The 16488-nt window shown below is 39.0% G+C and overlaps 1 protein-coding gene across 1 annotated transcript; it reads right to left on the bottom strand.

The window, feature by feature from the left end:
* Nucleotides 1–4708: 4708 nt before the first annotated feature.
* Nucleotides 4709–14867, bottom strand: zgc:85858 (uncharacterized protein LOC405879 homolog). The gene is made up of 3 exons (XM_041779311.1): nucleotides 14586–14867; nucleotides 5450–5525; nucleotides 4709–5365 (listed from the first exon to the last, which is right to left on the bottom strand). The coding sequence occupies exons 1-3, from the start codon at nucleotides 14853–14855 to the stop codon at nucleotides 5325–5327; spliced, it is 387 nt and encodes a 128-aa protein (XP_041635245.1). The 5' UTR covers nucleotides 14856–14867; the 3' UTR covers nucleotides 4709–5324.
* Between the last annotated feature and the right edge of the window lie 1621 nt (nucleotides 14868–16488).

Here is a 16488-nt window from a genome sequence, read left to right as displayed (position 1 = left end):
CCTTTAAAGTTTATCAAACATTCCGTCCCTGCCTTTGAAGGTTATCTCATCCTTTAAAGTTCATCAAACATTTCATCCCTGCCTTTGAAGGTTATCTCATCCTTTAAAGTTTATCAACATTCTGTCTTTGCCTTTGAAGGTTATTTCATCCTTTAAAGTTTATCAAACATTCCCTCCCTGCCTTTGAAGGTTATCTCATCCTTTAAAGTTTATCAAACATTCCGTCCCTACCTTTGAAGTTTTTGTCATATTTTAAAGTTTATCAAACATTCCCTCCCTGCCTTTGAAGGTTATCTCATCCTTTAAAGTTTATCAAACATTCCGTCCCTGCCTTTGAAGGTTAACCTTATCCGTTAAAGTTTATCAAACATTCCGTCCCTGCCTTTGAGGGTTTTGTCATATTTTAAAGTTTATCAAACATTCCGTCCCTGCTTTTGAAGGTTATCTCATCCTTTAAAAATTATCAAACATTCCCTCCCTGCCTTTGAAGGTTATCTCATCCTTTAAAGTTTATCAAACATTCCGTCCCTGCCTTTGAAGGTTATCTCATCCTTTAAAGTTTATCAAACATTCCCTCCCTGCCTTTGAAGGTTATCTCATCCTTTAAAGTTTATCAAACATTCCATCACTGCCTTTGCAGGTTATCTCATCCTTTAAAATTCATCAAACATTCTATCCCTGCCTTTGAAGTTTTTGTCATATTTTCAAGTTTATCAAACATCCCGTCCCTGCCTTTGAAGGTTATCTCATCCTTTAAAGTTTATCAACATTCTGTCTTTGCCTTTGAAGGTTATCTCATCCTTTAAAGTTTATCAAACATTCCGTCCCTGCCTTTGAAGGTTATCTCATCCTTTAAAGTTTATCAAACATTCCGTCCCTACCTTTGAAGTTTTTGTCATATTTTCATGTTTATCAAACATTTCATCCCTGCCTTTGAAGGTTATCTCATCCTTTAAAGTTTATCAACATTCTGTCTTTGCCTTTGAAGGTTATCTCATCCTTTAAAGTTTATCAAACATTCCGTCCCTGCCTTTGAAGGTTATCTCATCCTTTAAAGTTTATCAAACATTCCGTCCCTACCTTTGAATTTTTTTTCATATTTTAAAGTTTATCAAACATTCCGTCCCTGCCTTTGAAGGTTATCTCATCCTTTAAAGTTTATCAAACATTCCGTCCCTGCCTTTGAAGGTTATCTCATCCTTTAAAGTTTATCAAACATTCCGTCCCTACCTTTGAAGGTTATCTCATTCTTTAAAGTTTAACAAACATCCCTGCCTTTAAAGATGTCAGAGGTCACACCTACTGCATACAGGCACCCACCCTGCCCCAGCATCAGTGTTTTTTTTCTCAGACCTGGGTCAGGTTGGTGGGCTGGTCTTGAACATGACATGTTTGTTTCAGAGGAACAGAGTGAAACTGTTCATGTCCAGGTCATCGCTGGAGTCTGAGTGAGCTTCTAAACTATGCAGTGAAGGATGGAGTACTGCTAACACAGCGGTACCTTTACAACAGGATGTTTTTTAAAACGCTCAATTTTAATTAGATTATTTTTGAAGAGGAGACAGAGGAGAAAACCTGTTTTAAAAAATAACTAGCCTATGTGTGGACTTGACCTTAAGGTCAAAGGTTTTATATTAGTGGGCAGGTTCTTTGGAGCTCTAATCCACTGCCATCGTACTCAGCATCTATCTGCTTCCAAACAGGAGCTTCTGAACTTCTCAACCATTGTTTTCCACGTGTAGATCTCCTGTTTCAGTTGCTTTGTGAATTTTTCTGAATCTTTTATTCAGGTGATTCTGAACTACTTTGTGACCTTGTTCTATTAAAGACCCCATAGCAGATAAAATGTACCTACCAACATACCAAAGGAAGAAATGGTTCTTTACTGCATAAATATTCCCCGGACTCAATCCCAGGATTTATTAGTGCTGTCTAAACTGAACTAATGATCCATGGATTTGAGTAACTGGGGGTTTTATTTTTGGTGACTGAAAACTAAAATCCTCTAAGTTGGCTGTCTAGGACTTCTAGATCTGGATTCTGTGTAAACCTCAGAATAAATCAAACTCCCTAAGCCCTTCTTTTATCTTTTTGTTGTTGCTAAAGTGTAGAAAGCAGGAGACGGAGCAGACAGGACAGACATCAGAGAAGTTTAGAGAAAATATCAGAGGTTTATTTTGTATAAAAGCGAGCGTGTTCGTCCAGCAGGAAGGAGGCTCGCTGAGCTCTTCACCTCTCTGACTGCTTCAGCTGAGAAACCTGAACCCTCCACTGCAGAGACACGGCAGCGAGGCTCCAGGTGAGACGAGTTCAGACTGGATCTGATGGTGGCGGAGCTTCTTATTGGTCGCTTGAATCATTTACATCCAAACGTGACTCTGATTTAAAGGAGCCAGATGGCTGTTTTTAGTCCGTTTCAGACAGATCTGGATTGTTATGGAGCTCATTTCTACCGTTTAATCGGTTTTAAAAAGTCGTACGCATTCTTCACTGTTCTTCATACACTCAGGGACCGTCTACGGCTGTCAGCTGACGTGTCCTAACGGACTATTGTCCAGGTCTGTGGTGTCCTATCCCTGCAGCTTGTTCTGCTATTGCAAACATAGATATTCATGGTTCCAGAGAACTCCAGCCAGAGTTTCTGTGAGATCTCATGTCTGTAGACACTGTCACTACAAACAGGCTGAATACTCTGGTGCAGTGGTTCTCAACTGGTGTATTAGGACCCAAAAGTGGGTCCCAGCACAGTTCTGAGAGGGTCTGAAGAAGATCTAGTATGACTGTGACGTACGGAAGCCCTAGGCAGGTATACATTTGATTTTACTCCATTTAGCTGCAATGTTTAGTGTATTTAGGTTGTTTCCCTCGTTATCAGGGCTTCAGTGATCATGTTTTTGTGCTCTGTTTAAACTGAGGCTGGACAATAAATAAAAAAATAGGCTAAATTAGAAGCTGTCCTACTGCAGTTATCACATCACAGGAGTATTATTTTTCAAATGTGCCTGAATGTGTTAGAAAACCAGTTTAATGATGTTCTGATCTCACATCCTGCAAACATTTCAGTGTCTGTTTCCTCTAGAATTAAATATTTTCTTTGTTTTTGTTTGTTTTTTCTAATTTAAAACAAGAGTAACATAAAAATGATCATTCTCTTTAACACAGTTCAGATCAAATTTGCAGGATGAGTGAAAATAATCATGTTCAGAGATGTTTTCCCAATCGGTCACCTCTACTTTAAACTAATTTTGATCTAAGGTCTAAAACAGACTTAAATTATTCTAAACATCTGATTAAGGGTATCTGATGGTTTTCAACAGTCATAAACGTGGCCTCCTGGTAGTTAAAGCAGCCCATCCGTGGTCTAAAACCTCTGACTGGTTGGACGTTTTCAGGAGTATAGGAGGGGGTTAGACCCGTGAAGCACTGCTCTAGAATCCGTAGGGTTTTACCATCAAACATCAGCTAAAACCGTCCTCCTGTTTTTCTAGTCTAAACTGCACAGAAACGTTGATGTACGCCGTGTCCTGACAGCACGCTAGCATCACAGATCACACGCTCACTGTCCTCATCACACGGTCAGACACTAAACTCTCAGTTTCCTAAATCTGCCACGGTTCTAGGATCGATTTAACACCTGATGGTCTGAGGGAGCTGGAATCCCAACATCGTTGGTCTTTCTCTGTAAACTTGGTGAGATGAAGAAGGACTGAAGACCCGGCTCATTATTGGTCAGAACAGAGGGTGGAACCCTCCTCCATCAGCTGTTTTCACCTTATAAACAAGGAAACAGCAGACTCACGCGGTCTGGTTTCTTTGGTGTCAGTATGAGCTGCTAGCGAGGCAGCGACCCGTCCGGCGTGTTGTTCTCTGAATGGATCTGAATCACAGACACAGAGCTGTGCTGAACGTTAAGGCGTGTTTGGACCGACACACTGAGGCTGCAGTCAGGCGTAGACGTGACGAGTGAGCCTGCTGAAGGCCCATCAGACTGAGGAGGATTGACACAACCCGATCATGCTGTGGATGTCTTTACACAGTACCGGGGGCATGGAGGAAAAACCTGGTGAAAGATGAAGTCCACACCGTTGGACGTGGAGGGTAAACACAGTCGAGGGTACGGTCCCTCAGCGTGTTACAGGGACCTGAAACACGCTGGGCGTATTAATGGGGGGGGGCTGGACAAAAGAGACGCCGTCAAGCTTGACCTTGTCTGCTGAGCGAAGGTCGGGGTACATCGGGCCCCGTGATGAGTCCGTAGTACCCTACATGTCTAAAACCTCAGTTCATGAGTTGGTCCGCTTTGCTCTGACACCACTACGAACCGCACCGGAGACCTCGTTGGGTCCCAAACGGCTCTCCTGTTGGTGGCGCTACGGCGTTGTTAGATCAGCCTGATTTAACCATGTTTCTGAACATGACCGGCACTCACGCTGGCATTTTACCCCAGCTGTGCTTCAGTTTTAATCAATAAAATCTCAACTTCTGATAAAGACAGCTCACTGGCTGGGCCGTGGACCCCTCTGATAAACCCTCCACACCAGTCCTGGGAGTCTGAGATGGCCTTCAGTTAGTGAAGACCTGGCTCTTTAAATATGCCTCCCTTCCTGCTCTAAATCCACGCTGACATGAGAGGAAACACAAGCGAGACTACGGGGTAAAACAGCGTGAAAGGCTGACACGCCATCAGGACATAATGACAGGAAACGGGTGAACTGAGCAGATTTATTGGCTGATGTTTGCTGTTAGGACACGCTGTTCAGGAGTTCTCTGGTGATTTATGACTGAAATAAAGAAATGAGCCAATGACAGTGTTCAGGACTTCCATTTCTGTCGTGAAACTATCAGATAAGGATGGATTGATTTGATTGGACTAGGATCAACCAATGACAGCCCTGTTTACAGGAGTGTTCTGCTCTGGGTTTTCCATCGTGCAGAGTCATCATCAGACAGATGAAGAACGTGACGGTGATAAAGGGAATGATGGGTAAAAACAGCGGTCTGCTCCTTTAAATCCAAGAGTCCTCTCAGCTGATCTCAGGTCAGAAAATAAACAAACATGAGCTCCAATCAAAGCAGCAGACAGACCGACAGGAGGCAGAGTTAAGACTTCATCAGACAAACCATCAATAATCAATAACCAATCAGCTTCATCAACAAGGAAGGAAGTAAAAAAAAAAGAAAACAGCTCAGATTTAACTCCACAGGAACGAGTCAGTGTGTGTGAGTGAGTGTGTGGGTGTGTGTAAAGGTGTGGAGGGCGGAGTCATAATGGCCACATGCCCCGCCCCCCTCCGTGTGATAGGCTCGGCTCAGGCTGGAGGTCATCACATTCCCTGTCTGATGCTCTGGATGATCTGGAAGATGGCTGCGATGCAAACACAGAGGATCAAAGATCAGTGGATTTAGATTTTCACTTTAGTCCTACAAACGTCATCGATGAGAGACTCACCTGATCCACAAACCACGAAGACGAAGAGAGCGAGCAGCCACGGACCCACCGGAGACTTCTCCTCGTTTACAGGCCGCTGAAACACAAAAAAAGACGTCTGTTAGTTTAATCATGAATAGTGACCCTTATCAGAGGATGGCTTTCATTAGTGGATTTAGCTTCAACAGACTGATATTTACAGCTGATATAGACTGATATTTACAGCCGATATAGACTGATATTTACAGCCGATATAGACTGATATTTACAGCTGATATAGACTGATATTTACAGCTGATATAGACTGATATTTACAGCCGATATAGACTGATATTTACAGCTGATATAGACTGATATTTACAGCTGATATAGACTGATATTTACAGCTGATATAGACTGATATTTACAGCCGATACAGACTGATATTTACAGCCGATACAGACTGATATTTACAGCTGATACAGACTGATATTCACAGCTGATACAGATATTTACAACTGATATAGACTGATATTTACAGCTGATACAGATATTTACAACTGATATAGACTGATATTTACAGCTGATACAGATATTTACAACTGATATAGACTGATATTTACAGCTGATACAGATATTTACAACTGATATAGACTGATATTCACAGCTGATACAGATATTTACAACTGATATAGACTGATATTTACAGCTGATACAGATATTTACAACTGATATAGACTGATATTCACAGCTGATACAGATATTTACAACTGATATAGACTGATATTCACAGCTGATACAGATATTTACAGCTGATACAGACTGATATTTACAGCTGATACAGACTGATATTTACAGCTGATATAGACTGATATTTACAGCTGATATAGACTGATATTTACAACTGATATAGACTGATATTTACAACTGATATAGACTGATATTTACAACTGATATAGACTGATATTTACAGCTGATATAGACTGATATTTACAGCTGATATAGACTGATATTTACAGCTGATACAGACTGATATTTACAGCTGATACAGACTGATATTTACAACTGATATAGACTGATATTCACAGCTGATACAGACTGATATTTACAGCTGATATAGACTGATATTTACAACTGATATAGACTGATATTTACAGCTGATACAGACTGATATTTACAGATGATATAGACTGATATTTACAGCTGATACAGACTGATATTTACAGCTGATACAGACTGATATTTACAGCTGATATAGACTGATATTTACAGCTGATATAGACTGATATTTACAACTGATATAGACTGATATTTACAACTGATATAGACTGATATTTACAACTGATATAGACTGATATTTACAGCTGATATAGACTGATATTTACAGCTGATACAGACTGATATTTACAGCTGATACAGACTGATATTTACAGATGATATAGACTGATATTTACAGCTGATACAGACTGATATTTACAGCTGATACAGACTGATATTTACAGCTGATATAGACTGATATTTACAGCTGATATAGACTGATATTTACAACTGATATAGACTGATATTTACAACTGATATAGACTGATATTTACAGCTGATACAGACTGATATTTACAGCTGATACAGACTGATATTTACAACTGATATAGACTGATATTTACAGCTGATACAGACTGATATTTACAGCTGATACAGACTGATATTTACAGCTGATACAGACTGATATTTACAGCTGATACAGACTGATATTTACAACTGATATAGACTGATATTTACAGCTGATACAGACTGATATTTACAGCTGATACAGACTGATATTTACAACTGATATAGACTGATATTTACAGCTGATATAGACTGATATTTACAGCTGATATAGACTGATATTTACAGCTGATATAGACTGATATTTACAGCTGATGTAGACTGATATTTACAGCTGATATAGACTGATATTTACAGCTGATGTAGACTGATATTTACAGCTGATGTAGACTGATATTTACAGCTGATGTAGACTGATATTTACAGCTGATGTAGACTGATATTTACAGCTGATGTAGACTGATATTTACAGCCGATGTAGACTGATATTTACAGCCGATATAGACTGATATTTACAGCCGATATAGACTGATATTTACAGCCGATATAGACTGATATTTACAGCCGATAAAGACTGATATTCACAGCCGATATAGACTGATATTTACAGCCGATATAGACTGATATTTACAGCCGATATAGACTGATATTTACAGCCGATATAGACTGATATTTACAGCCGATATAGACTGATATTTACAGCCGATATAGACTGATATTTACAGCCGATATAGACTGATATTTACAGCTGATATAGACTGATATTTACAGCTGATATAGACTGATATTTACAGCCGATACAGACTGATATTTACAGCCGATACAGACTGATATTCACAGCTGATACAGATATTTACAACTGATATAGACTGATATTTACAGCTGATATAGACTGATATTTACAGCCGATACAGACTGATATTTACAGCTGATACAGACTGATATTCACAGCTGATACAGATATTTACAACTGATATAGACTGATATTTACAGCTGATACAGACTGATATTTACAGATGATATAGACTGATATTTACAACTGATATAGACTGATATTTACAGCTGATATAGACTGATATTTATAGCTGATATAGACTGATATTTACAGCTGATACAGACTGATATTTACAGCTGATACAGACTGATATTTACAGCTGATACAGACTGATATTTACAGCTGATACAGACTGATATTTACAGCTGATACAGACTGATATTTACAGCTGATACAGACTGATATTTACAGCTGATACAGACTGATATTTACAGCTGATACAGACTTATATTTACAACTGATACAGACTGATATTTACAGCTGATACAGACTGATATTTACAGCTGATACAGACTGATATTTACAGCTGATGTAGACTGATATTTACAGCTGATATAGACTGATATTTACAGCTGATATAGACTGATATTTACAGCTGATATAGACTGATATTTACAGCTGATACAGACTGATATTTACAGCTGATACAGACTGATATTTACAGCTGATGTAGACTGATATTTACAGCTGATGTAGACTGATATTTACAGCTGATGTAGACTGATATTTACAGCTGATGTAGACTGATATTTACAGCTGATGTAGACTGATATTTACAGCTGATGTAGACTGATATTTACAGCTGATGTAGACTGATATTTACAGCTGATGTAGACTGATATTTACAGCTGATGTAGACTAATATTTAGTCATGATGAGATTAGTCTAGATTAGTCGTGAACATCAGCAGACATGTAATAATCTTCTGTTTTAGTGATTTCTATAAATCATTAAAAAAGAAGATGTTTGAATATTAATGTGTCTAGTCTAAATATCCGATTTTACCCTGTTTATATCAGAGTTTATATCCTGTTATATCAGCTGTTTGTGTGAACTGTTAGTCTGCTGGAGTGAACAATAATGGAGAGATGATTCTGACCAGCATTCACACATTCATGTCAGAGGATGGTTCATGAGCTCACACACTGCTGTTACAGCTCACAGCCGCCTGTTAAACTAGTGCTGATAACAAATTCATTCACCAAACTGAGTTAACGCTGTGTTGTAGGCTTTCACTGTAACAGTCATATAAAAAATCATTGTTTACACCATTCTTGAGCCTTGTTGAATCTATAATGACTTTTTTAAATAAACCAGTCTCTTGTATGTGATCAGTGACAGCACGCCTCCACCCACTGATGAGCTTTGAGCCTCCAAATGGGAATTATTTGCATTTCTGTCAGGACCTCTAAGCTAGACAAATGTAGAAAGCTCTTGAACGAGTACAAGGAAATAAAAAACTAGACCAGCCGGAGTAGCACCAAGTGGAAATGGTGGATGTTTAAGCCTGGTTTAAACTTCTGCATCACTGTGAACACTACACAGTTGTACCTCTGTGCCTACTGACTACTCAGCAGTGTGATTTTAAAGCCACTTATCAGTCCCATCGCCTCATTTCCTGCTTGTCTGTGTACAGGAAACCACAGCGACGGAAGCTGAGCGTATTCTGTTGCTGTTTGAGCAGGTAAAAATTGACCAGCAGTTGCCTATAAATGAATGTTCTGCTTATTTACAGCCTGATCCTGAACAAACAGTGAAATTATCTGGAGTGAGACAAATAACGCAGTCACAGCTGTTTGAAATATTTCCTATTTCAGAGGCTAAACATTTCCTTATTTTCTGAACAAGTGCAGGACTTTTCTGCTTAAACCTCTCACCATATTTTCACAGTGATTTTACGGGGAACTCCAATAATTACTGAAGGAAGCCGGCCTTTTTTATCTTTAAAATAGATCGATAAAGAAACATCTGTTCATCAAATATAAACGAGGAAATCAGCTGAAAGCTCGCGTTATAAAACTTCTTTTTTAGGCAGTGTTGCTCACAGAGATTGTCAAAGCATTGGTTTAGTGTTGAATCGACTTTAAAAGTCATCTCTGATCTACATTTAAAAAAAGAGTTAAGGTTGGCAGAAGTGCTGCAAATATGACCAGATAAAGTGGTGGAAAGAGGTTAGAGAGCAGCAAAAATGGGTGATTAGTGACACAATGGGTCGTGGAGCAGCACAAAGGGACCGAAACCAGAAGAAAAAGTTGTGAAAAGATGTTAAAATGTGGCAAAAAATGGCAACAGAGCAAAAAAAGGGGGCAGAAGGTATCAAACATTAGTTACAAATAGAGCTGGGCAATTAATCGCAAAAAAGGTTAAATCACAATATGACATGCTGCAATATTCAAATCGCAGACAGAGCAATATAGTGTCAAAATACCAGTTTGAATCTTCTTTTTCTTTTTTTATGCTTTATATCAGTGTTACTCAAACAAAGAGCCAAATAGTTGAAAAATAGCTGAGCGAGAGCAATCCAAGTGGTGAAAAGTGGCAAAAACAGCTTGAAGTAGCAATAACAACAAGTTAAAGGTGGCAAAAATGGGTGGAGGGGGGCAAAAATGGTGAGGAAAGTTGGAAAAAGGGTCAGAAAGTAGCAAAAATGGGTGAGAAGGGACAAAAAAGAGTTACAGTTGGCATAAAATGGTACAAAAGTGGTAAAACTGTGGAAAAAAAATGAGTAAAAAGTGACTAAAATGGGCAAAAAGCAGTCAAGATTGGCTAAAATGGGCAAAAACTAGGGGAAAAAATGGTATTTAATGACAATAAGTAACTTTAAGGGGTGAAAATGCAGAGAAAAAAGGGCGAAAAATGGGTAAAAAGTTGCAAAAAAAAGTGTCAAAAAGTGGTATGAAATGGCAAAGCGTAGCTTAAATTGGTGAAAAGTGAAAAAAATTCCTTTTTTAAAGGTTTTCTGGGGGAATGATATTTAAAATTAAGACGTAAAAGAGTCACAGTGTTGGATATCACTGCTTTATACATTATTCAAACCTTCAAGTATCTTTCTGATTTTATTTTTTACTAAAATCTCACTTTTCTTGCTCATGCATTTATTTTTCTTCATCGTAATGAGAAGAATATGAGAAATGTTCGTCCCCTTCAATAAAGCAACTGATATCAAATTTGCTCTGTGAACTAAATGGTGGTGAGATATTTTTACTCTAACTTTAGCTCTAGTTGAACTTCTCTAATATTGTATGTGTTATAATATAGAATGATTTCTTGCTGCCGTTTGCTGAACAACAGAGAAACCTAAATAATTGCATTTCAAATCGGGATATTGCAGGAAAAAATTGCAAGTAGATTATTTTTGCAAATCGTTATAAAAGGGTTATAAAAGTGGGCAAAAATGGATAAAAGAGTGGCACAAAGGGGATGAATCATGCAGGAGAAGTGGTTTGAAAGGGGTTAAAATCTTGCAAAAGTGGGTTAAAGTGGCAAAAAGTATCAAAAATGAGTTAATACTGGTGCTAAAGCACAGCTGTGGAGGGCCCATTCTCTGGGATTTCAGGGGCCCAGGTCTGTCTCCTGGTGTCCTGCTGTATTATAGATAACAGGGCTAGATCTCACTGGTAATGGCTAAAAATGTCCTGCTTTAAAAAAAATATATATATATAAATACAACTACAACAATATTTCAATCAGACCAAAACATTGATTTAATTTCTATTCATGTGAAGGTCCGGCCCCCAGAGTTCCTGTCGGGACTAAACCTGGCCCTTGTGCAGATGTTCTTGATGACCCCTGACCTACAGCGTTTAGATTTAATCCTGATTCTGGTGTCCATGCCTTGAAACGCCAGCTCTTCTAAGAGGCAGTCAGCAAAGTGAGCAAGAACAGGGAAGTGGAGGAAGTAAACTAGGCTAATAGTCCCAAAAATAGACTAAAGTGGTCTGAATGAAGGCTTCTGATTTCATACAAGGCCTGCATCTTTACACACAGCAGCTGTTGATTTTCTACATTTAAATTTAACCTATATGTCCAGAGATCTAGGATCCAGAGACTAGTTTTATTTCTAATTTAAGGTTTTATCTTTTAAAGTAAATGAGCAGAAATACTTTATTCTAGTTCTGAAAGAGACTGAAGATCCAGACAGCAGTGTGTTTAAACTGAGACACTTCCAACAAAAACAGAGGATTTTAGTGTACTTTAGCACGTTCTCCTTCTAACACTGATATTTAACATTTTTATTTAAGAGCTTTTCACTGACTCCCAGTGAAGATGGAGACATCTGCTTCAGTGCTCAGGCAGGACGAGGCTTAATCGATTTGATTTGTTAACAGTTAACTTTTTTAAAAAAGAAAATCACATGAAGAAAGCCATAAAGAACTGAACGGATACACTAAACTAATCAATCTACTTTACATACTAACAACTTATACTCACACACTGCAAGTCATTTATCTGTTCACTGTAACTTAAAGAAGGCTCTCTGCAGTAAAATGGCCCACCTCAGTCGTACACTGAACCAATCAACTATCCTAAATCAGTGGTTCCCAGCCTTTCCACCTCAGGACCCCCCTACTGGCATCAAAGAAAGCTCCGCCCCCCTCAGAAAAAGGAGACATCATTTTAAACTGTTTTCATTGACAAACCCCAACATAACAGACCTTTAGACTTGTTCTTGACTACAGATCTATGTCCAAACCATCCACTACTATGACAGTGCATTAGGACCACTCTTGGAAAAAGTAAGACTAATTTCAGGTTTAGAAAAAATCAGGTTTAAAAAGTTAATTCATTAAAAAAAATGCATTTTTATGACTTTAAAAGTGGTAAATGTCCCTGAACCCTGGATACCAACTTTTAATTATAAAGTTTGGTTTCTTGTAAATTTCTGACTTTAAACTGTTATAAAAGTACGATTTGAAAAACTTTAAAACCTTAAAAAAATTAGTCTAACCTGACTTTTTAAATTCTTTTTGTTTTTTGTAAATTCTTGACTTTTGAAAGACAGAAATGTTGTAAATATAAGACTTTGTAATCTCAAAGATTTGGATTTTTTTCCTAAACAAATTTTGACCTTTTTTATTAGAAATCTACAGATTCTCCTTATATTGTAATCTTTAAGGTTGGCTCCTATATAATATTGTACATTAGATTTGTAATCATGATTTTTTTTTAAAGAACAGCTAATTTTGACAATGTTGGAGCAGACAGGGTCTGAAATCTCTTCTTTTTGCCACTTTTTCCCTTTTGTTGCCATTTTTCGTCTAAATAAGCTAACTTTTGCAATCAAATACCACTCGTTCCATTTTTTCCAAAATTTCTGCTTCTTCTTTTTGCCACTTTTCCCCATTTTTCGTCTAAATAAGCTACCTTTTGCAATTAAATATCACTTGTTTCATTTTTTCCAAAATTTCTGCTTCTTCTTTTTGCCACTTTTTTTCCCATTTTTGATCTAAATAAGCTACTTTTTGCGATTAAATATCACTTGTTTCCTTCTTTCCCCAATCTTGGCCCTTTTTCACATTATTATGACACTTTTCATCCATTTAAGCTACCTTTTGAAATTACATACCACTTGTTTCCTATTTTTTGCCCATTTTTGCTCCTCGTTGCAGCTTTTTGCCCATTTTAGACACTTTTCACTAATTTTGTTTTTGCCACTTTCTGACTATTTTCCATGTTTTCCCCCATTTTTTGCCCCTTTTCACACACAAACCACTGCTGCTTTTTGACTATTTTTGCCACCTAAAACTTATTTTTATTGTAACTTCATGCTGTTTTTGCCTTTTTTCACTTCTCAGATTGGGGCTCTTGCAGAGGTATTTTCAACAGTTTGGCTCTTTGGTTGAGTAACACTGGTGTAGAGCATAAAACAGCTACTGCACAAAATTGTATCTGGTATTTTGACACATTTCAGGTTAAAGAAATATTGCACTGTTACAGCAGGCCATATCGCGATTTCATCTAATTTGGGATTAATTACCCAGCTCTAATTAATAGTTTTATTTAACATTTAATTTCTATAAAGCAAAGCTAACTGAAGTCTGGTTCCTTGCTGTGTAAGCAGACCTGACCAATAAAGCTGTTACTTAATCAATAATAGCACATATATCAATAAAATTATATCAGTTCACATCCTCATAGTTATCAGACTGCTGAGAGACAGAGCATGTGTTTTGTCTCATCCCACCAACACCTGATTTGATAGTAAAATCTACTTTCTAACAACAGATGTGTGGCTAATGGAAATGCTGAGTGTCTAGTAACTTTGGAAAGCCACTAGCCAGAGTCTAGTCTTACTGACTACCTAAATATAAGGGACGCTGACAGTTTTAGTACATTTCAGACGGTGTTTGTGTTTTTCTTCAATTGCTGATGACTACTATGACTTCAGCTTTAGTGACTGTGCTGTTAAACAGATTTAAATGTTATTTTATTTTTACTATAATCATAACAGAGTTCATCATTTCTTAGAGCAACATAAAGACTAATACATCATGAAAACCATGAAGCTAACAATAACAGAGCTAGGATCGCCCAGCCCCACTGCTAACGCTAACAGAACTGTTAGCTCTACAGGCTAACACCTAGCTGTGTTTCTGCTGTCAGGACGTCACATTTTCTACTTAAACCTAAATAACAGCCTGATAACCAACCATTAAACTCCGTTAATCTCTAAAACCGTGAGCTGGTGCCCCCAGACACTGGTAGTTAGCTGTTAGCCGTTAGCCTGGGTGTCAGTACCGATGTTTTCTGGACGTGTCCCCGCTGTGTGATGGTCTTGCTGTGCCTCTCGTTCGCCACCTTCATCCGCTGCACCGCCGACATGTTTGGGCTTTGACGAGACCAGGAGGACGGAGAAGCGGGAACAGCCGGGTGTAGAAGCGGTAGAAGGGAGGCCGTCAGTGCCGCTGAAAACGTCCCGCTGGAAGAGAAGCTCTGCCGGGGTTTGTTTCCGTGTTGTTGGGCAGTCAACGTCCGTGGAGATGCTAACCGACGGCTAGCTGCTAGCATACAAGCTAGCGCTGAAGGGACTGTACCCGTCACGTGACGAGGGACAAAGTAGCTCACTGCTGCTCTCAAGTGGCGGGAAACAGCAGTGTGGTTGTTAAAAATATCAAAACTTCGACGATTTTACAAATAATGTGGAGAAACTACTGCAGCTAAGCTGCTAACAGGTAACATTTTAATGCTAATTCATCTGTTAAATGCGTTTATGCTGTGTTTTTGTTGATAAACCTGTTTATTTAGACATTTTAGAACCGTTTCAGTGATGGGGAGGCCCCAGGTAAGACCAAGGGTCCGGTCGAAAAGTCCAAAAAATTACCTCCTAAGTCCTTTCCTTTTCAGTGTTCCTTAACCCCGACGAAAAAACTCACAGGGTCAAGGAAAGGTGGGAGTAAGTGGATAGGAAAGGTGGGAGCAAGAGGATAGGAAAGGTGGGAGCAAGAGGATAGGAAAGATGGGAGCAAGAGGATAGGAAAGGTGGGAGCAAGAGGTTAGGAAAGGTGGGAGCAAGAGGATAGGAAAGGTGGGAGCAAGAGGATAGGAAAGGAGGGAGTAAGAGGATAGGAAAGATGGGAGCAAGAGGATAGCAAAAGTGGGAGCAAGAGGATAGGAAAGGTGGGAGTAAAGGATAGCAAAGGTGGGAGCAAGAGGATAGGAAAGGTGGGAGTAAGAGGATAGGAAAGGAGGGAGTAAGAGGATAGGAAAGGAGGGAGCAAGAGGATAGGAAAGGTGGGAGCAAGAGGATAGGAAAGGTGGGAGCAAGAGGATAGGAAAGATGGGAGCAAGAGGATAGGAAAGGTGGGAGCAAGAGGATAGGAAAGGTGGGAGCAAGAGGATAGGAAAAGTGGGAGCAAGAGGATAGGAAAGGAGGGAGTAAGAGGATAGGAAAGATGGGAGCAAGAGGTTAGGAAAGGTGGGAGCAAGAGGATAGCAAAAGTGGGAGCAAGAGGATAGGAAAGGAGGGAGTAAGAGGATAGGAAAGGTGGGAGCAAGAGGATAGGAAAGGTGGGAGCAAGGGGATAGGAAAGGTGGGAGCAAGGGGATAGGAAAGGTGGGAGCAAGAGGATAGGAAAGGTGGGAGCAAGGGGAAAGGAAAGGTGGGAGCAAGAGGATAGGACAGGTGGGAGCAAGGGGATAGGAAAGGTGGGAGCAAGAGGTTAGGAAAGGTGGGAGCAAGAGGATAGGAAAGGAGGGAGTAAGTGGATAGGAAAGGTAGGAGTAAGAGGATAGGAAAGGTAGGAATAATAGGGTAGGAAAGGTGGGAGCAAGAGGATAGGAAAAGTAGGAGTAAAGGATAGGAAAGGTAGGAGCAAGAGGATAGGAAAGGTGGCAGTAAGAGGGTAGGAAAGGTAGGAGTAAGAAGATAGCAAAGGTGGGAGTAATAGGATAGGAAAGGTGGGAGTAAGAGGATAGCAAAGGTGGGAGCAAGAGGATAGGAAATATAGGAGTAAGAGTCTGCTTTTTTTAATACTGCTCTTCTTTTTTTAATAACTGCTCTTTTTTTAATCCGACTGCTCTTTTTTTTTAATTTCACTCAAATTCACTCAAAATGTCTGCTTTTGAAGATGATGCCATCAAAGTTAATAAAACATTCTGTTCTTTGACTTTGAGGATGATGCCATCAAAAGATATAAAACAT

This window comes from Cheilinus undulatus, linkage group 22 (genome assembly GCF_018320785.1).
Source record: "Cheilinus undulatus linkage group 22, ASM1832078v1, whole genome shotgun sequence".
Taxonomy (NCBI): Eukaryota; Metazoa; Chordata; class Actinopteri; order Labriformes; family Labridae; genus Cheilinus; species Cheilinus undulatus.
Note: the sequence above shows the minus strand (reverse complement) of the source record. Positions and strands in the feature narration are given on the sequence as shown.